Source organism: Zalophus californianus, chromosome 6 (genome assembly GCF_009762305.2).
Source record: "Zalophus californianus isolate mZalCal1 chromosome 6, mZalCal1.pri.v2, whole genome shotgun sequence".
Classification (NCBI taxonomy): Eukaryota; Metazoa; Chordata; class Mammalia; order Carnivora; family Otariidae; genus Zalophus; species Zalophus californianus.
This window is the reverse complement of record NC_045600.1, coordinates 89,668,939-89,690,166: the sequence shown is the minus strand read 5'-3', so window position 1 is coordinate 89,690,166 and position 21,228 is coordinate 89,668,939. Positions and strand designations below refer to the sequence as shown.

Genomic DNA, 21,228 nt, shown 5'->3' with positions numbered 1-21,228 from the left:
GTCTCTCTCTGACAAATAAATAAATAAAATCTTTAAGAAAAAAAAGAGCGGGAGGGGGAAGACAGGAATTAGAAGCAATGATAAACCTTGCCCTCTTCATTTTCTACCTAAGCCTGCTTATTCCTGGATGATTTAAAAGTAACTCTTTGTTCTGTTTAGTTGTTGCTATTTTCTTTTGAAGGATCTTCTCAGGCCTGGGGGCCACTGGGAGGGTTGTGTTGGGGTGAACTCTGAGGGCTTAGTAAGCAGGGAGTGTCAACTGGGGTGCTAAGTGGGCCTGGGAAGAGAGCCAGCAGGGCCCGGCCAAGGCACAAATAAACCATATATTTTACTGTAATTATTTATGCCTTCTTTCTAAACACCCAGTCACTCTCTATAAACATGTTTAATCACGGGAAATGGGTCAAAGAAAACCTTCTGGATATCTCTTAATTTTAGCTGAGAGAATTTTGCCTTGATGTTTAAATTTGGGTTAGTTCATTTTGCTTTAAGGCTTTGGGGACTAATTATGAATATGCAAATTTTACTTCCAACATTAAACCAACTGTAGACATTACTCTGTAAGCCAAGCTTGTAGTCATAAGTAAATGAATTGACTTACCTCCTCTGACTACTCCATTTGTGCAAATAGCGGACATAGAAATACCTGTGAGTGTTGTCACCACCACACTCAGGCCGATGATGATGACTCCAAGACCTGCAAAATCCCCCAAGAAAGGTGTTTGACTCCGGTACGTCAAGAAGTCACCAGCACTCGAGGAGGCAGCGGTCTGAGTTTTGTCACAGAAGGGTCAGTCTCCCCATGAAAAACCTGAAATGTTCTAAAAGATCCCAGTCCATGAAGGTCTCGGAAGCACCTGAAATGTACTAAACTTTAAAACTGAAGCCACGTCCAGGAATCATTGCCCCAGAGACACCGGCAAGGGGCTTGCAGACCAACCTGAAAAAGAAAACATTCACCAGAGGAATTTGAGCACCTGGAACCATGAGCTGCAAGGTGCCCGAGAGGTCCATTAGAGGAGATCCCACAGCTGAGTGGCGCGGACCAGGACTGAGCTCACGGTACCTTAGGTTTCCTTCTGCATCTGGCGTCAAGAACAGTGGGCTCCTTGCTTGCTCCAGTCAAAGAGAAGTATATAAAAACTTTTCCTACCCGTGGCAAGCGATGAGGGCATTAGGTATCTTAGAAATGTTACCTCCACGAACAAACCCGTTAGTTGCTATTGCAGAAGTTGACAACCCAGTAATAGAAGTTACCATGGTGGAAAGAAGAATTATGAGAACTCCAAGACCTGTTAGCAATGAGAGATAAAAGACAGTATGTTTTACTTTTCTTACTTGGATTCCCTATTGCTGCAAACTATACTGCCTCTGATTTAAGTTTTCACGTCCACGCCTGGGGCCCCAGCAGAGTTGCTTTGTGCTGGGGGGAAACAGGTTTGCCTGGCATAAAGATCAAGTCCGAGGCCTGCTCATTATGATGAAGGATGGTTTCCAAAAGTAAACACAATCTAATATGCGGTCCTGGAAAGGAAAAGTTGACTTATGCTGGTGTCCTGGGAGACAAACTACCCTGGCTGCGAAAAGAGAAAACATGACATTTGACCTTCTCTCTTGCTTGAGAGGAACCTGCATGAGAAAGTTGGAGGTTTGACAAAGGTTAAATCCTTCCCCATTTTTCTTGCATCTCTCTTGCCTGGAGGGGAAAAAAAGGAACCAACTTGGATTACCTTTGAGAACACTCCAGAAAGGTCAGCTGGTGAACTATCTGAGCCTAGGTTGCCTTTACCTTACAAATGATCGTGCGGGTCACAAGTTTAATTACCTCCTCTGACATATCCATTTGTGGCAATAGCAGAGGTGGATAAACCAGTGATACCAGTCACTGTCACGGCTAAGCCGATGATAATCACACCAAGACCTCAGTTGAGAGAGGAAAAATAAAGGCAATTAAACAGTGGAACAATCCATTAGATCGTTTACATAAAAGCCAGCAAATCTAGGGTAATCACCAAAGGACCACACTGGAATTAACAAGTTGGCCTGGAAATCACCAGAGTAAATGCTCAGCTTTGAAGTTTTCTGCCTAGAAACTGAAGAGCTAAGATGTGCAGCGAGACTTGCCCACGACTGAACAACGAGGACTGGTCAAAATTTAACGGGAACCCCATTTTGTATGCTGCTTTTGACACCTACAAACATAATAATTGGTCCATACAATTCCAAGCCGCTCATATAACTGGAGAGTAAATGTTCATCCTTCAGGTAAACTATCTCTTTATGTCCATTTGGTTGTGTGAGAGTGGAAAATTACATACAATATAACAAATTGTTCATCTGGCAGATGAATAAAGTAGAAAGAATCAAGTGGAATTACTTTCATTTATTGGCTACATGACCTCTGGCAAGTTACTCATTTTCTGAGCCAAACATGGCAATGGAATTAGAAAGAATCCATGTGGAAGTGGCCAGCACAGTGAGTAGAACACCAGTACACAGTCAGTGGCCTGCTTTTTGGTCCATGTCCACGATAGTTATAATAGCTGTTGTTTATTGAAAGCCTACTATACATCTAGCCAGGTGTCAGGTAGCAAGAGAAATGCAAGGAACAAATAAAATGAAATGAAAAAAGCAGCCCTCAAGGATCTTATGGTGCAGAAGGTCAATGATTCTAGGAGGCAGAAAGTGATAAACCGGAATTCAGAGAAAGGCAAGGCTGCTGTCAGCTTCAGGAAGCACACAGACGAGAGGATACTGAAGGGTAGCAGACTCTGCCACCCCAAAATGTACCACTTTAGCAGAAAGATTAGCTTGAGCTAAAGGCAACAGAAAAAAAGCAGATACTTCCCCATTTGCCTCAAAACAAGACGTAAGTTGTAAGTGGATCCACTTTCCTCTATAGCAGGAAGGACAGAAGTTCATCAGCAGAGCCAATTCAAGGCCCTTCTCAGCTGGAGGAAACTACCTAACAAACTTACTTATTTTCCATTAGTGCCCCTACAATCTGCCGCCCTAGAAACTCATTCCTTTCCCTTTGTCTTGTGACTTCTCTAAAAAAAAAAAATCTTGTTCTCTTGTTAAAATGCTATGTAAGCCCACTCCTTTGAGTTACCCATTGCTGAGTCTTCTCTTGTGTACACATGATGCGTAAGTTAATAAACTTCCAATTGTTTTTCTCTTGTTAGGCTATCTGTTGCCAGTGTTACAGAAAGAATTTTGGGGTCACAGGCACTGAAATCCCCCTGGCTCTAGCCAGAATGCTCTCCCCTGGGTCTGTTTGGTATGGTCCCCCACATAAAGTGGAAGCTTCGTAATTGTTGTTGGCAGGCTGTCTTGCTTCCTGGGGTTATTAGAACAGTAGTCGTCTAAGAGAAGCTGTGATGTCTCTGGCCACATGCCCTGGGAGAAGGGGTAGTGGAAGGAGAGACAGACAGAAATGGAAACAAGGCATTGGAGGCTGCCTCTCTTGATGGTCCTGCCTCTATCCTGGCTCTAAAAGAAGTCTCGAGGCTATTTCACAGTCTGAAGTGCAGTAGGAAGAGGCTAATTGTAGGCATGAGATGCAAACTTCGACCGTATTGCTTCAGTCCCTCAAGACAAAGTTTGGCGTTGTAGGAATAGTTGCACTAAATCTTCGAATCATTGCAGGGATCCTGTGGTGAACATCACCTCTACATCACCATGTGGCCTCAGTTCTTTGCACCCCGACAGGTAATTTCCTTTTATCTTCTGCACATTATTTTCTTCTGATTTTGTTTTGAGGCCATGTGATGTCAAGTGTTGAGCTCACCCCAGCAACTACACAGAACTATACGGTCTGCATTTCAGGACACTAAACCTACTCTGGTTATTGCCCTACCCTTATTTTCCCTTTGCTTCTATTTTCTCAGCAATTCTTATTTATTCTTTTGCGTTCTATACATTTCTGTAAACCATTTGAAATCCTGGAACAAAGTTTTACACATTTAAACAGCAAGAGATTTGCTTTCCTCTCACAATCAAACATAAAGTCCCGGGGTAAGAGGCAGCTTCGAGAACTTGCAGTTTGTAGTTTTCTCCAAGGGAGGTCCTTGAACCACCTACTTCGGGAAAGACCTGAGGCGTTTATTAAAAACGCCCAGAACCACTGAGTTTGAATCTTTCAAAGTGAATCCCAGGATTCTGTGGTTTTGTAACCTAACTTCCCAAGTCATTCTTAGGCACCCCACAGTCTGAAGACTACTGCACTACCCTAGCCTATCTCAATTTGTGTCTGCCTAGACAGCAAGGTTCTTTAGCTTTATCTTCAAAGAATTGACTGGGAAACAATTAATCCAGCTCCTTCATTTTCAGATGAGAACATGAAACTCGCGGAGTATAAATGACTTGCTTCAGGTCATACATTTTCCATACCCTTCTTCTGTGCCTGATGTTTATTAGAAACTATCTTGCCCCAGCCAAAGTCTCTGAGACAGAGAAGAACAAGTCAATGGCATTCGTGGCTTATTCTACCACTTGCTTTTGGGGAAAAGAGAGCCGAAACTCACAGCATTAGAACAGTTACCCAAGCGCTGTAGCTATTGTGACTTGTGGCTCCAGCTTCCTTCTGGCTTTGTTCCCAGGGTCTCCTCTTGAAAGCATATCCAGGTTTCTTCCCCAAACTATCCCCACAAACAAGGAGAAACTACTCGGATTTACTTCTTTTCTTACCCAATAAAGGGACTCCAAGTGGGACCCAGAAGGTGACTTAATCAGCTCATTTAACTTTAAGTTCACAGCAAAGGCCAGTAAAACTGAGTAAGGGTGGTAATAAGTTTCTACGACTCACTAAAGTCTACTTTCTGAGAACTAAAACAACCACGACAAACAAACCTTCATTCAAAGGAAAACCTGCTAAACACCCATTTAAAGGAGGATAAGACTACTTAAATAAAAAGCCCTTATTAAAACAATACTGATGTCTGAAAGTACAATACTGAAGATAGGGTTCTTCATATTTTACAATTTTGCAATAAGCGTGAAACTGAGAAGAATAATGTAAGATCTGATTAAAGTTCAGGTTATTGCCCAAACACATGGATGTTAAATAAGTTGCATTAGAAAAGAATTACTCTTGCCCTTGGCTACACTCATACCTCCAAACAGAGTAATGTTGCTTGATGATCTCAATAAGTTACTAAACTGCCCTTAAAAAACTAATTTTGCATGAAACCCTGGAGCAAACACTTGGCAATATTAAGATGCAGATTTTCCATGGAACAGCATATACTTATTTTGGACCCTGCGGCTATAAGCATTCATTTGATATGCATCATAAAGTTGGCAAGCTGCCCTTTGTCAGGAACCCAGCAGTTGCCAAACATGAAACATGGAAAAACGATGGGAACTGGTTCCAGTGTTTCAATTTACAGTGCGGCCCTTTCTTGTTGCGAGTTAGTCTTCTGGTGATGCTCAGTATGTTTTGAGTGGCAAAGGCAATAAATAATGACCAAGTACCTTTGAATGTGAATTGAGATACATTCTGGAGCAGTTATCTAAAAGCACATCTGAGCCTCTATGTTCTTTTTTTTTTTTAAGTTTTTTTTTTTTTGTTTTTTTGAGAGAGAGAATGAGAGAGAGAGAGCGCACATGAGAGGAGAGAGGGTTAGAGGGAGAAGCAGACTCCCTGCTGAGCAGGGAGCCCGATGCGGGACTCGATCCTGGAACTCCAGGATCATGACCTGAGCCGAAGGCAGTCGCTCAACCAACTGAGCCACCCAGGCGCTCAAGCCTCTATGTTCTTGATACTAATGATTTATAGGTCTTCTCCAAAAGTGGATCTATAATGTATTTCCCATATATAGAGTAGAACATCATTAATTTTTATTGCATTAAATCAGGAACTTTGATAAAATTCAAATAAATTTTTCATATAAACTTTACCAGTATACTCTCGATTAAAAAAAAAAAAGGTTTGCCACAGGAAATGATATTTTAAATAAAATATCATCTTTAAAAACATCAATTAATCACTCGAAATAATTTCAACATCATGCATTTTCCATTAGAAAAATTAGTAATGGTTATATATGTTATCTTAGTCATTTTATCTATTATTTTTAAGCCTCTATCTGGCAATATTTTATTAACCTTTGTTTTCTTACCACTGGTACCTGAAAGTAACACAATTATTTTCTTTGGAAAATGTTCAACTAATTCAGCATTAGTTCGGTCACATTGTTACCACTTATCCCACAAACTGTCTTTGTTGAGTGAAATTTTGCCCATAATCCTAAGGGGGGAATGCACAAATGTCAGTATGTCTCCCAATAGGAATAGTACTATTTCAAATATATGTGTCTCTATATATCTATACACCTAAAACTCAACGAAAAGGTAGAAATATTTGCTTGAGCATTTATCTGGTTAGCGAGCTGGAAAATTCCAGCCTCCCTGAAGTTAAGGCTTCACCTTTCCTCTCTGACAAACATTGTCAAAGAGGCAAAGTGAAAGAGCTGGAGTGCAGATTATTTCTGTGACCTCCGTCTCACATTCAGCATTAATGGTCAAAACAAGTTGCTTATGGAGTTTATCACTGACATTGAAAACTCTGTAAGGGGCATGGGGAAACCTGCTTACCAATTCCAGCTTCTCCAACAATCCAGGAGAGGCGAATGAAGAGCATGACACCCCAGATGTTCAGCATGCATCTTACCTGTGGGTTGAAGGAGCATGGAAAAAGATGTGAGACATGCGAGTGGGGCAAAACCCAGCCCTGTCTGTAATTCTGGTGTCCAGGCTTTTCCAACACTTAATCCCCGAGGACACTGAACAAATAGATTTCATTTGGAAACGTAGGAGCTTTCTCACCAGCACACCTTTCACCCATCCAAACTTCACAGCTCCGGTTTTATCCTCCCCTTGCTTGTTTTCGGCTTCTTCATCTTCAGGCATCCCATCACCGTTAGCAACCCTGTCGGCCGAACCCGGTGCCACTGCTATGTTCTGCATTTTTACAGGTAGCAAAAACAGTATTTGGTCAATGCAGGGACCCATAAAACATTCAAAGCCAAATCAAAACAATAGACATAAAATTTTAAAACACATGCAAAAAAGGAATATTCTAGCATTTGAATAAGATAATTATCTTTTTGCCCTGGTTGCTGATGGGTTCATTTTGTGAGTGATTTCAGGCACAGCAGGACTGCAAGGGTGGTAAAGGAGCTTGGGCAGTTCTTCTACTGGTGAAAATATTACCTAAAAAAAACCAAACCAGTTAGATTTGGGTACCTTTAGAATACAAAGAGAACAAAGGAGAGAAAAAGAAACTAAAGGCAGGGTGGTGGAAAGCCTATCAAAGTGAATGAGGGTCTTTGAGGCATGGTAAGAGGTTAATCTCATTGATGCAGACTATCTGGACTTCTTTCCATTAACCTCCCTGGGCTTCACTTTATTCATCTAAAATAATAATAAAATTTCTCTAATCATCATCTTTAAGAAGATTGAATGAAAGACACATAGAAGCGTTTTCTTTAAAAACAAGAAGAAAAGGGTTACAGTTCTAAAAAGATTTAAATATAGTATCTGGCGACAAGAATGCTATTCCTGTAGAGGAAGTTTCTTTCAGATTCGATATGTCTTTGCCTGAAAAATTGCTGGATGTGCTGGTAGTATTGTACAAAGGATAAGAAGTCTCATGACTGGCTGACTACTAAAAAGGTAGGCTGAGTAGACATAAAAAGTAAGTTATACAAAAAATGTCAAAAACTTATTTAGTGGTTTTTTTTGTGACCTGATTTTGAAGACGTTCCTTGTCTGTAGGCTAATCTGAATTTAACAGGGGAAGGAAATAGCTCTGTTTCTCTCAAGTTAAGAGCAAATCTAATTTCTCTTATAAATATGACTTTGAGTAATTTCAGATGCACCCACTTAATTTAGCCTATCTGGCACCTCCCGGACTCCAATGTTTAGACGGAGTTACCCACTGAGTTCCCCCAAAACAATCTTTCCCAGTAAGGAGTGGAAACCACCGGGGACACCTTTTAGATTCAGCACTTAATTACCATTATTAAAGAACAATTTTATTCTATTTAAGTGGTCTAAATTAGTTTAAGGCTGGGATGATGTGTTCCCACATTACTAGCTAGGAAGTCTCAGACAAGGACAATTCCCCCCCCTTTTAAAATGGGACTGGTGTGAAATAAATATTCCGTATTTATTGTAAGGACTTTATTTGAAGGTGATCAAAGTTCTTGTCCTTGCTATGCTCAAGGTTTATTGCTTCTTTGGGCTTTGATGTATCATTAGCATACCTACTGTAAGCTAACTAATTTGGGCTGTTTGCTCCAAGTGACTGACTTCTTGTCTCCATGTTCTACTTCTCTATGTAAATAAGGCTTTCTTCCAACTTTGTTTTCCCACAAGATTTTTTTTCAGACTAGTACGACACTTGGGTAACCAGTGCAATTCAGTGTGGTAAGTCATTGCATATTAACTGGAGGTTGTGGACTGCTTCTCCTCAATGCCAAACAAGAGCCTACCAAACAGCCGGTCATCAAAAAACAGTACTGAATCCATAAAGTGGATTTGAAGGCCACCCGATCTCTACCACTTAAGAACAGACGACCTCATTTCTTATCCATTCTCGCCTCTTATTTCTTTTCTCTTCCATCCCTATTGCATATTTCATTTCTCATTGTTTCCTCTGTGCAACCCATGCTTAAAAAGGAAGGGGGAAGAGAATGAATCTCAAGTCCGATCATCTTACTCTTTTCCTAAAGCACTGGGGGTAAAATTGAGTGAAATTAATAGTTAAAATTTAGTCCTGAATTACATGAGGAATATCTTAATTCTAAGTATCCTCAGTCCCTATTTGCACAGATAATTGAAAGCGGACATCATATGTTCACATCAGTGTAACATACAGGTAATCAAAGTCCACAGAAATTGAGACTGAACGAGCAGGGCAGAAACTGGTTATCTACACCAGCTCAAGATGCAAGTCATGTATGTAATTCAAAAATTTCTAGTAACTCCTTTTAAAAAAGTAAAAGGAAATTAATAAAATAATTTGGGTTCAAATTTGGACCCTTAAGTTTTAAAAATGTACTTAACTTTTGTACAATATCATATTCTTTTTTTATTTTTATTTATTTATTTTTAAAAGCTTTTATTTATTTATTTGACAGAGAGAGACACAGCAAGAGAGGGAACACAAGCAGGGGGAGTGGGAGAGGGAGAAGCAGGCTCCCCACCGAGCAGGGAATCCGATGCAGGGCTTGACCCCAGGACCCTGAGATCATGACCTGAGCTGAGGGCAGACTCTTAACGACTGAGCCACCCGGGTGCCCCACAATATCATATTCTTAATGTTTGCAATAATTCATTAGCTATAGTGGCATCCCACCTTGCAGGAGGAATCCGATCATGGACTGTTTTAATAATATATTTAATAATATATTTTACTTAATAAACTTCTGTAAAATATTATTTCAACATGAAGTCAATAAAAAATATTAATGAGACACTTTACATTCGTTTTCTCACACTATGTCTTTGAAATCTGGTGTGTAGTTTACACTGATAGCACATCTCAATTTGTACTAGTCACATTTCAGGGGCTCAAAAAAAAAAAAAAAGAGCAGCATGTGTGGCTGAGGCTATTATACTGGAGCACACCTGTCTATATACACTGCATTCTATTACAGATGGATGAAACATTTGAGGTTTTTCTCCAGGCAATTAAAAATTCTATTTTTTCTCTGAATGGATTCTATCCTCATAAGGCAGCTGAGTGATTCAGATGTAACTTTTCATTTTCTAGAAAATGAACTAGAAAATCAAGCACAGAATTGAGGAATGTGTTAAAATGCCCATGAATGTTGAAGAGATTATTTGGTTAAGAAATTCATTTATTTGAGTTGATTTGAGAAAAACTTTTAAAATTGTCAATATTCTAGTTAATCAAGATCTCATGGCCAGACTATCAGCAGCTACTCATTTAGGGAGAAGGCAATTTCCTTTTCCTCAGTTAATTGGGGGTCCCATGAGACAGAGCCCTAGTCGCTTGCTTTTTAAAGGCAATCTTGGGAATAAAACCTATGTTTTCTGATTAAACCTGAACTTGAGGGTTTGGTCCAGGAAATTGCTTTGCTCCTGGCTGAACACCGGAGGTAACTGTGAACCTTACATCTGGATTAATGAGAATGCCAATGATTGTAAAAAAACGTCTTACAAAATAGGCTAAAGGATGAATAAGATATTTAAAATTTCCCCTTAAATGGACATTTCTATCTGGTAGATGTCCTTCTGGGCACAGTTTAACAGTTCTTCAATTTATCACTAGGACATCACAATATGAAACAAAAGGACTATTCTATGAGGGCATGTCAGGGAACTCATCATAAATGGAAGTTAGTAAGGCAATAATTTTTTAAAACTATTCAAAAATAGAGTCAATGTAGGATGTTCAACTCTTTCTTAGGTGAATATGTTCAACCTGCTAGAGTTTCAAAGTTTTTAATGTATTTATGCCATAGAAGGGAAAAAACCTTTAAGTGTATTTCTTCACTTGACTATAAAGGACTGTAGTTAATGTATAAGTATAGGATCCATTTCCATTGCTTACTCTCTTACAGGAGCTGAAAAATCACTGCACCATATAAACTAGGAGACTTAGAATCTGGTTTCAGCTATGCAATTAATTCAGGGTGTGTCCTCCAGCAAGTTACTTAACCTTTCCTGGATACTGCCAAGGAGGATAAATCCAGTGGGTTTTCTGAAAATCTTACTTTGAAGTAATTGACTCTAAGGCAAAATCATTTTTCTGTGTTTGTCATCTTCTCTTCTAACACGGCAAAGTGAAACTTGGTTTCACTCTTTAATAAATGCCTCCTTTGTAAGCCCATACAGCAATTATAAAGTCAGCTTATCATCAAAGTACTGAAAAGACTGGGTCGAGGGTTTGTGGGAACCTGATGGCTGTGAGCTATAACCAGTGGCTGGCAGGCTTCTGGCTAGGACATGTTCTTGAGACCAAAGTCTCAAAGACGAAAAGTTTTATGATTGCTGCCTGAAACCAGTTTTTTCCCTCATACTTTGAATTAATTTGTTTGTTCCCTCATACTTTGAATTAATTTGTTTGTTCACACTCCATTACCATAAATGATGACCCACCACCTTTCGTAAATGCATTTTAAATTGCATAGCTTTAGAGAATGATTATCTATTTACCAAAAGTTTCACCTGTGCATTAACTATTCAGAGAAGGTAAAATAAAGTGCATTAGAAAGAAAGAAAGAAAGAAAGAAAGAAAGAAAGAAAGAAAGAAAGAAAGAAAGGCCATTGGGAGAAATGTATATTATTTAGGGAAAACAGTGGAATTTCTCCCCTCCAATATTGATAAATTAGTGAAGCTTCAATCACATATTTTACTTAATATAAAATGTGTGATTTTTCAGACCCCAGAAAAATGACAAATACCTTTCTAGCTGTCATCAAAGAAGAAAGAAATAAGTATGTTATGGGGATGGAAAGTACTGATAAAGAACATGGACTCTGGAGTCATACAGACATGGATTCAACTTATTAGACACATGACCTTGGCTTCTTGACCTTGGAAGTGTATTGACTTTTAAGTTTTTGTTTTCTCTTCTAAAGGATCCGTAGGATTTTATGACAACTTTGCTATCTATAAAATAGCAATAATAAGAGTACCTACCCGGAAGGGTTGTTCTAAGTTTTGAACAAGAATTTGCCAAGTGTGAGCACACCGTCTGATCCATAAAAAACTCTCAATAAAAAGTTTGTTTTAACACCAGAGTGTGTGTATTGGTTTTTATTCACAAATTACTTTTCCTAATGCTTTTTACTCACAAATTACTTTTTGTCAATAACAGCCTATTGGCCCCAAAGTGAAGTCATTCCATTGTCTTTGTTTTGGAAGAGTTTGTAAATGGTTGGTTTCCTTAAAAATAATATTTCTATCTTAATTTTTATAGAATTTTATACTCTTCATAGACACTTTATTTCAATGACACGAGAATGCTGACTTTGATAGAAAGGCTGTATATTTTCCTGATTTCTATATAATTATATTTTTCTGAAATGCTAACAACAATGTGGTTAGTAAGGCTGAAAAGGAGTTTCATTTTGGTTAGCCCTGTAGTTAGGAACTGTGTATAAAAAGGTGGCCACAGGATTATACTGGACACTACAAGTAGAATTATTTTTACAAAGTAAAAATACCAGATTAATCTGTGTCAGACGTCCAACAATCATTACACATGTTTTGATATGGAAAGAACTCCCATGTATATTATTTAATGAAAATGGTGGAGTGCAGGATAATGTGTAAAGTATGTTTCAATATGTATTTGTAAAAAACGACAGGCAGAAAATTAGACAGATAGGAATATAGATACTTACAGATATATTTGTATGTTTGTATAGGAATAGAAAATTTCTGGGAGGATTTATAAGAAATTGACAGTAATGACTGTCCTGCAGAGAATAACTGAAGATCTATATTAGATAAGAGAAATTTCATTATACATTTTTTTAGTAGTTGTTAAATATTTTATCAGTGTATATTTTGCTTTTTAAATAAAAATCAGCTAATATAAAAATTACCATCATCATTATCAACAACCATTTACTGGGTTTCTAACCATTGTAGGCAACATACTAGACTTTACATGCATATAAACTCTAGTATTTACAAATATCCTACAATTGCAGTTGAAGTTAAGTAGCTTGTATAATATTGCAGAGAAAGTAAAGGATGGAGTCATTATTCTCCTGCTTTTGACTAGAGTTTTGGAAATCCATAATTCATAGCCACCCGTATAGGCATTTAGCTCTTTACTACATAGAAAATGAAAAGATTTCTTCAACGATGATCTCAAATCATTGGGATTACAAATTTTGTCAATAAGTATCTCTCCTAGAGTTTCAGTTAAGGTAGAGACTTGAAATAATGTCTTTCAAACCTATTTTTCATTTCAACTATTAGGAAAAACCTTTTCATGTAATTTTTTTTCTGACTTGGAAGTTATAACAGGGATTTGCACAAAATACAAATAAGTTCTGTCTAAATATGTTCTGTCATGTAGTATGAATGTACCATTCCTATACGGCTTTTTAAAGCATTAGAATCATGGGTACAAAAAAATATCACTCATACTATGTCAATTGCTTCCCACTTTTAAATTGTTTAAGTAAACATTATCATTTATAATTTTTTACATACAAAATCTATGATGTGTCTGAGCATTATTATACAATGTTTGCTCCAGTGATTGTTCCTAGTTGTAGTTTGAGGGACCACCATAAAAATGTCAAGGGCCAGAAGGAGGGAGCAGCATAGCTACATTCCACTATAGGTCTTCATCTTTTATGCTTTTAAGCAGAGGAAAATAGAATCAAATTCACTAACAAGGAAGAAAGAGATGAATTGAAGAAGGCCTGGATTGTTCATGTCTGATATCGAACGATAGCACACAAATCTTTGCTCTCTCTTTAAAGAATAGAACATGTGGAGAGGTGAACTGGGCCCTACAGGTTTAGAAACACTAGAATGTGGATTCCATGGTTGTATTTGAATTCTGCTCCCAATTTAGCTATGTGGATATCTCAGTACCATTTAATCAAGATGAGGTATCTTGGTAATTAAGGGTCGAATTCATAAAAAGAGTGACTTATTACTATACTCCTTCATTCAGAATGGTTATTCAGGGCACTGGGCCTAAATCTAATTTTTTTCTTTAAGATTTATTTATTTATTTTAGAGAGAGAGCATGAGCAGGAGGGGCAGAGGGAGAGGGAGAGAGAATCTCAAGCAGATTCTGCGCTGAGTGCAGAGCCCAACGCAGGGCTCAGTCTTAACGATCCTGAGATCAGGACCTGAGCCTAAACTGGGTCGGAAGCTCAATGAACTTTGCCACCCAAGCACCCCGGGCCTAAACCTAATTTTTAAACTATTTAATTTGCTCTTCCTTTGTAGCTGAGAAAAAAGTGCTTGAAGTCAAAGTGCAGTCCTTTGTCTCATTTTATCTTTTCAAAAGGAATATGATATTGCAAACAGCTGTGCAATCTGTCAATTGCAGCTATGGCATTTTGCAGCTATGGCATTTCTACCACGGTCATTCAGCTGGCTTTTGAACAACCAACCCGACCATTGGTCCCTGAGAGTTTTTCCTCCCCTAATGTAAAGACTGACATAAACTGTGGCTTTGGGAATTGTAAATAAGCTACGTTTCTCTCAACATTAGTCCAAAGAACAATGTGAGTTTGCTCCATTTCCTTTTTAATGGAATTAGAGTTTTATTTTGTTTTGTTGTAAATTGGGGGAAGAACGTGAGTAAGAATATTTAAATTTTGATGGCAATTTTATCAGGGATGCAGCTTTAAAAATTATCATGTGTAATGAGGTTGATTATGGTGGGAGAGAATTTCAGGTCTTTTTAAAAAAACTTCAGCTCATTTTCCTTCTTCAGAATAAATTGAAACCTCTTTATAATGCCCTACATTTCTTTTTCTGCCTTTCCCATATCTTGAAAACTCCTTGCGCTCTCTTCCCGCAACCCACTTCTCCCTCTTTTCCTTCTCCCCTTTTTCTCTTCTTTCCTCTTTTCTACACAATGCAAAGTGACACCGCAGTCTGATTTCAGGAGCTTCAAATCAACCCTCTTCTCAAAATTCTTAATGGGGGCTGCCATTTTTTTCTCAGATTGCTAACTTCTTTTGATGAAAACACCAAATATCCCAGATAAAGTCTAAATCTTATACCTGTAAAGAAACCAGCCATTCAGCCCAGTGTTGCCAATATGGTACATGGGACAAGTAAGGCTTGGTGGGGAGAAGAGATAAGGTTAGAGTTCATAGCATGGCTCCCCTCAGGAAGTCTCTGTCTCTGGTGGTAGGGTGCAGAGTCAGAGACCCTGGGGAATCAGGGGAGTAAGTTTTAGAGATGGGTATCCTTGTGGAAAGAAGAATGAACAGAAACTAAAGGGGAATTTTCACCTTTACTAGCATCTTTCTTGAGAGCAATATTCCTAGACTCCCTGGAGTGGGTAATCATTTGATTAAAAAAAAAATTGTTGAATGAATGAATATGAAAGGAATTGTTTCAGTCAATTTTTTTCTTTTACATCAAAACCTGAGCAAAAGTAAACTATATTTGGGTATGTGACAGCTAATTATTCTTTTTAGCAAGTAGTTATACCCATAAAGAATGATATTCATTCCAAACTGTGTTCCAGAAGAGCAGGAAGATAAAGTGCTTCAACCTATTTTAGAGCAAGGTATAGAAGAAGAAATCTATTGAGTTTATAACCGATTTGCTACAAGATTAGAAAAAGTGCTTCCTCATGCTTCTAGCAGATTTGGGAACCCAGGCTATATTCCTGAAATAATGAAAAGTTTAGCCACGTCTGTTGCTTCTGTACTTAAATTTAATTTAGTTACTTTTACATGGTTAAGTGCATTCAGGAGCCTCAGGCAAAGTTTTGAAGAAGAAGGGATAAAATGCTGAATCTTATAAATCTTTGCTCTCTCTTTAAAGAATATAAAATACCCATGTGCTCTAAAGGCTGGAAGCACAGTATTAACTACAGCAAGCGCCCGTGATTTTTTTCTTTTTTTACAACTGTTGTGAAGGCATTAAAACTAAGGTGAATCCAGCTTCGGATTTAGCTTGATATGTTTAACCAAGTGTGCATTGAGTAGATGATAACTGTAAACAAGACACAACACATTGCCTAACTTTCAGAACTAATTCTTTCGTTCTCTGTGCTCAGTCAGTGAACATGCGTGGGACACTTCTGTGTATTTTCTGGTTATCGGGAACGAGGGACAGTTGTGTCAGGAAGAAGGGTGGTTCGGAATAGACCTCTCCACCAGACACTGTGACATTCAGAACATTATTACAGAGTAGGAGATCGCCTGAAGGAGTAAGGAAAGATACTTGCCCGTGCTCTGAAACTTACCTTTGCAAGTTGCTCATGAATCTCAAGCAGGCTGGGTCGGTTGACCTTAGGCCCGCTGATGCTACCCGTGTTGCGATAGTACTCAATCTTGGGAACGGCATCCACGGTGTTGTGGCCAAAAGTTTGTAGGTAGTATGTGTTTGTGTGAGAATCATAAGCATGAAAACTGGCATCTGTTTTAGCGTTTTCTCCATTTTGGAGGAAATTGTCATAACACTCCTGATTCCCAGGCCTAAAGCTGATTCTGAATCTGTTCTGGGTTTCATCCCCAAAAGAGGTTTCCTCATAATGTGGAGGGTCGGCATTGTTACCCACAGCTGCGCTGCTTTCATGGCTCTCGTTTATGACATTAACTTGAAAGCGATTGCTATTACTGGGCACTGAATCCAGAAATACATTGGAAGAGTTGTTCATAGACATCTTCCAAAGTGGATTTTTTTTTTTTTTTGGACTAAGCTGTCTACTTTATGGTTGCTTTTTTAAAAAAATATATGTCTTTCCTCCTCAAAATAAACCCTATGTGTTTACGTTAGGGAGCGCCTCGCTTCTGTTTTAGAAGGACTCAATAAATAGATTCTTGATGCATTGTCTGCTATACAATCTTCAGAATGTTCTTCAAAGCTGCCATTGAAAAAGAAAAGTAAACTTGTTTCAAGAAATATAAATACACTTAAGTAGGGATGGGGCTATGAGGGAACAGTTTTATATCACAAGACATACAATTTTAAACTGGTTTCATTAAAAACTACCTGTCCAGGAACTTTAGTCACAATTAAATCCCATAATAAATAACTGGGGAATTGCTTCAGCAAACAGAATTTTCAGTGCAGTCATTAAACTGTTATCTGTGTTTGTAGTATTTGCTTAGACTCAGTGCAGTTGGATTTAATATGATTTTAGAAAAGATATAACTCTACCAACTGAGTACAGTAAGAACTGATGAGAATATTCTCAGTTCTCAGTCTGAAACACAGTTCATTGACGTTACTAAATGTTGAAACTGCAAAGTATTTTATTATTGATATGAACACATATTATGTGATGATTTTATTATATGATTATAAAATTTTAAAAATATTTTTAAAACTTCTAAGAAATACATGCTATTAGTTTATAATAATATATCCTGTGAGGAAGATAGCTCTGTAAATTCTTGGATCTTTTACTAGCCTTTTATTTGCTCATACACTTGTATGTTTTACAAATGCTATCATGGACTCTTCAAAAATATATGAATATTCAGGGTAAGGAAATAAATCTCAGTCCTTAATAAAGTTGTATGCTATATTTAGGTAAAATAATCATGCCCTATTGATTCCCTTTAATGAAATAGTCTCAAATTCATTGAGAAGCTTGTATTTGACCATGAGATAAATAGACTACATAATCACTTTACAATCCATGAGCCCATCTTAGAACCTTCTTTAATTAGAATAATATTTCTTTATTGATACCTTATATTTTGGCTTTTTAGAAAAACAGACAAATACAAAAATGTGCCTCTCCCCTGAAGTCCTTAGGCTATTTCTTTGAACTAAAAAAAAAAAAAGAATCTTAACTTCAACTTGCAAATAACCTTTTATGGGGGAAATTATAAGTGAAACTGTCATCTCTTTAGTTTTTATAGAATATACCACTTCTCATCATAGTCCTCGACATCCTTTGCCTTTACACCACTCCTCAATCCACTTTATGACATAATATTAAGTGTGATTTTTACCCCACCCAGAAATGTTTAACTTACCACCAGAAGAAGGAGTCTTCTTCTCAGGAAGTGTTACCTGTTTCAACATCAGCCAGGCATATATGGGGCAATTAGCTTTCAGCCCAGAATTGTAGGCTTCTTCTTATTGGTTAGATTCTTCCTCGAAAGAGATGATTGAGCAGTGACTGGTGTGAAATAAAACCGTGGGTGCTGCCCAGTCATTAGCCCTGAGGAAACTTAAGTACCACCTCAGCTAGTAACCAGTAGTAAACCATTAATCCATTTAGACAGGAAATCACATAAAGTTTCTTTAATTCATAAGGGGAGGTGGATTGCTCAACAGTAATCATCCAGCAAAATATAAGCAGTGCTTCAGTTGTTTGGTGCTAAATAAATTGAATCCCGGTGTCTTCACATGATTCCTGGTGACCTCCTATTGTTTAGCATGTACAGCAAAATCTAGGCTTCCAGAGATAATTTCTATACTTTTTAACCAGAAGATGGTATTTGAAATCATTTTATCTTGCTTATAGTAGCTTAATTAGCTTAATTAGCTTAATTCTTCTCTGCATGGGAAGTGAGCAGATTGAATGTAGAATCAGTGATTTATTGAAAATATTTCTACCTAGTGGGAAAACTGTTTCAAGCAAGAATGAAACTGTGGGTAAGTTTCCCAGTGGCCTTTTGGTCTCTACCCGGTAAAACATCTATATCAAACCGGGTTTTTTAGTTTTGTTGAGGGAAAGGTTTTGCTCAAATCTGTGAGGTGGTGATTATTAAGACAGCACAAACAACTCCTCTGTGCACATTCTGTCATTGGTTTGCAATCGGGGTGATTGAATGAATCCTCGTGGTCTTTTATAAGAAGCTATCCAAGTGATTTCCAGCTGCCTGAGCAGCACGGTTGTAGCTTGACACAGGGGCTAGGAGCAAGACTCTGAAATGTGTATGCTCAACTCACATCCCAGCTGTGCCACTTCCTGTGTGAGCTCTGGCAAATTCGTCAATCTCTCTGTGCCTTGACTTTCACATCTGTAAAATGCAATTGTGGATAATAATATTACCTACCTTGTTGTAAAGTTATCGAGGGGATTAAATGACTTAATTTGTGTGTTGGATTTAGATCAGTCCTGGTTTGTACTTAAGCACTTTTACTATTTTGGAAATATTTAGAATTGACTGATGAGTTTTACTTAGTCACATCTAAGATTCCAGGGTGAATCATTAGAGATTGGGAGAGGTACTATGCCTATTAAAGTAGGAGGAAAGGTAGGTGGGTGAACAGATGCTGGATTATAGAAAGGGTCTGCAGATACCTAAGTAAAACCCTTTAGACGCTCTTAGGCAAATGTCATGCTAATCAATCAGGCTAATGTCATGAGGCTGTTTCAGAAATAGAGACAGAATTACAACTATGTACCACTAACTCACTCTGCTCTTACGTACAAAGCATTTATCTGTTCAACAAAGGGTTCTGATTCCCCACATACAAGGCATAGGAATTATGCCTTTCAGATTCAAATTCATTTCAGATTCATCTTGCTGTTGCTATTATTTAGAACAGCTAAGATAGGGCTGGGACTCAAAACAAGCCTTATTCACTGGCCCTGGATGGAAGCTGTGAACTCGGTGTCAGTTACTTCTGCCACCCCAGTTCCCTTTTACTTCAACCATTCCCTCAAACCCCTCCCTCTTTCAGGAGCCCACCTATTTATTCCTTAACCTTTTTCCTCTGCCAAAGACTGTGAGTGCGTCCTATAGTGGCCAATTTCCTTTTTCCTTGCTGCTTGCCTGCCTGACTACAGTGTCATGTGAGTTAGTTTTAGTCTTGGTCTTAAATCAAGCAGACATTTTCATTCTAAGCCTTTTATCTCTAACTGTGAAGTGAAAGTCTTTGCTCTCCATTAGGGGGATTCAGATGTTCTGGAGCAGATGGGACATGGTTTGGGGGATATGGATGAAATTACACCATCCACAAAGCCAACCTTAAAAGGTAAACCCAATTTAGACTTTTCAGACATGTGGGTAAGGTAACAGGAGGAAACTGGAGGTATGCTCCTCTATTTTAACCCTTGTCTTTCCTGATGGGGCTCTGAGGAAGGGGCAGCTAGAGGATGATCTGACTATGACATTGGACATTCCTAGAAGAATTAGCATTTCATGAAGTTTCCATGATGTATCCATACTGTAACCGTTCTTCATATTTTTTATATTGTTTCTGGCTCTGAAAATATAGACACTGACCATTCTTTCCCCCGCTGCCCCCAAAAAGTCTAAGGTGAACAATAGATCATGAATAAATGCCATGGATGAGGACACTTTTGGTTAAAAGAATTTCCATTTAGTGGGACTGAAAATAATACTATGGTGGAATTGATGATATCTGAAAAGCTGGTGAGTGTTGAACTTTCAGAAACAATGATCATACTTCATAAAGTTTTCTTGTGTTTTGGGTTTTAGGATCTTCCTTTTTGAAGTAAAAATCTGTCCTTGTTATGTTCCAGTCACCAAAATGGAGGATCTTGTTGGGTGTCTTCCCTGGGGGACAAATACTTGGATGCATACCTTAACAAGTACTTTAGAAGCCTGGGTCACAAAGGAGATGCCTAGTGTCCTGGGCACACGTAACTTTCAGTGTGTCCAGCTGACTTGGCTCAATGAGATGTTCTTGGACAAAACTACTAACTGGCTATAAGGTGTCCCAGTCTGACACTCCTGTACCTACTGGGGTTCAAAGAGCTCCTTGAGGTGTGGGTTTGGTCCAGAAGATTAACAACCAACACAGATGTGTTCTAAGTCTACTAGGACATGGAAAGCATCAGGAATGAGACAGCTTGTTTTGGAGTGCCATAGACTTGAGCAATAACCATATTTGTAAGGTATATAGAAATGTTGAGGATAGTGTCTCAGAGTACAGCATGATGTTTACAAACAATGTCTCTGACATTAGACTGCCCACGTTCAATTCCTAACACAACCACTCTCTAGCTTGATAACCTTGGGAGGTTATTTAATCTCTGTCAGCTTCAGTTCCTCATCTGTGACATTAAGATAATAGAATGGAAATAGTAATGTTGAACTCAAAGGATTCATAAGGGTATCAAATCACATAATAAGTGGAAAGCACTCAATTTAGGGCTAACCCTTAGTAAATATTAGTCATTCTTTTTTTTGGTATGTTTGGCAGTTTTGTGTTCTGGTGACACAAATATTTTTGTATTTATTTATCTCCTACTATATTCCTCCATTTGGTAATCATAAAGAGTCAGAATTTTGTAGTTGGAAAGAATTTTAGAATAATATAATTCTATCCTTTCATATATCAAATGAAGAGAATGAAGATTGAAGAGGGAATAACTTACACTAAGCCATTGCTTCTTGAGGTTTGAGGATCTCTATTTCTATTGCCAATGAGGGTAATAAATAATGATTGCAAGGTATGTTTCAACAGTGTTTTATGGTTTTCAAATTGCTTTCACATTCATTATACATCACTTGGTCCTCTCAACATCCCTGTAGGATACGCAGGATAGGTTTCTTTATACTTGTTTTGCAAATGTGGAAAGGTGCTCCTTAGCT

At 38.2% G+C, this 21,228-nt stretch overlaps 1 protein-coding gene across 3 annotated transcripts in view; it reads right to left on the bottom strand.

The window, feature by feature from the left end:
* The window catches only part of SLC12A1 (solute carrier family 12 member 1), a 93,511-nt gene extending 75,779 nt beyond the window's left edge, over positions 1-17,732 (bottom strand). The window contains exons 1-5 of one of the 3 annotated variants that reach the window (XM_027570290.2): positions 17,689-17,732; positions 15,945-16,565; positions 6,829-6,963; positions 6,598-6,673; positions 1,826-1,921 (exon numbers count right to left, since the gene is read on the bottom strand). In XM_027570290.2, the coding sequence (XP_027426091.2) occupies positions 1,826-1,921; positions 6,598-6,673; positions 6,829-6,963; positions 15,945-16,364 (727 nt within the window). In that variant the 5' untranslated portion in view covers positions 16,365-16,565; positions 17,689-17,732. Of the gene's footprint in view, positions 1-601; positions 698-1,196; positions 1,293-1,825; positions 1,922-6,597; positions 6,674-6,828; positions 6,964-15,944; positions 16,566-17,688 lie in introns of all 3 variants that reach the window. The other 2 variants (XM_027570289.2, XM_027570291.2) reach the window with 2 other exon arrangements.
* Positions 17,733-21,228: the final 3,496 nt, after the last annotated feature.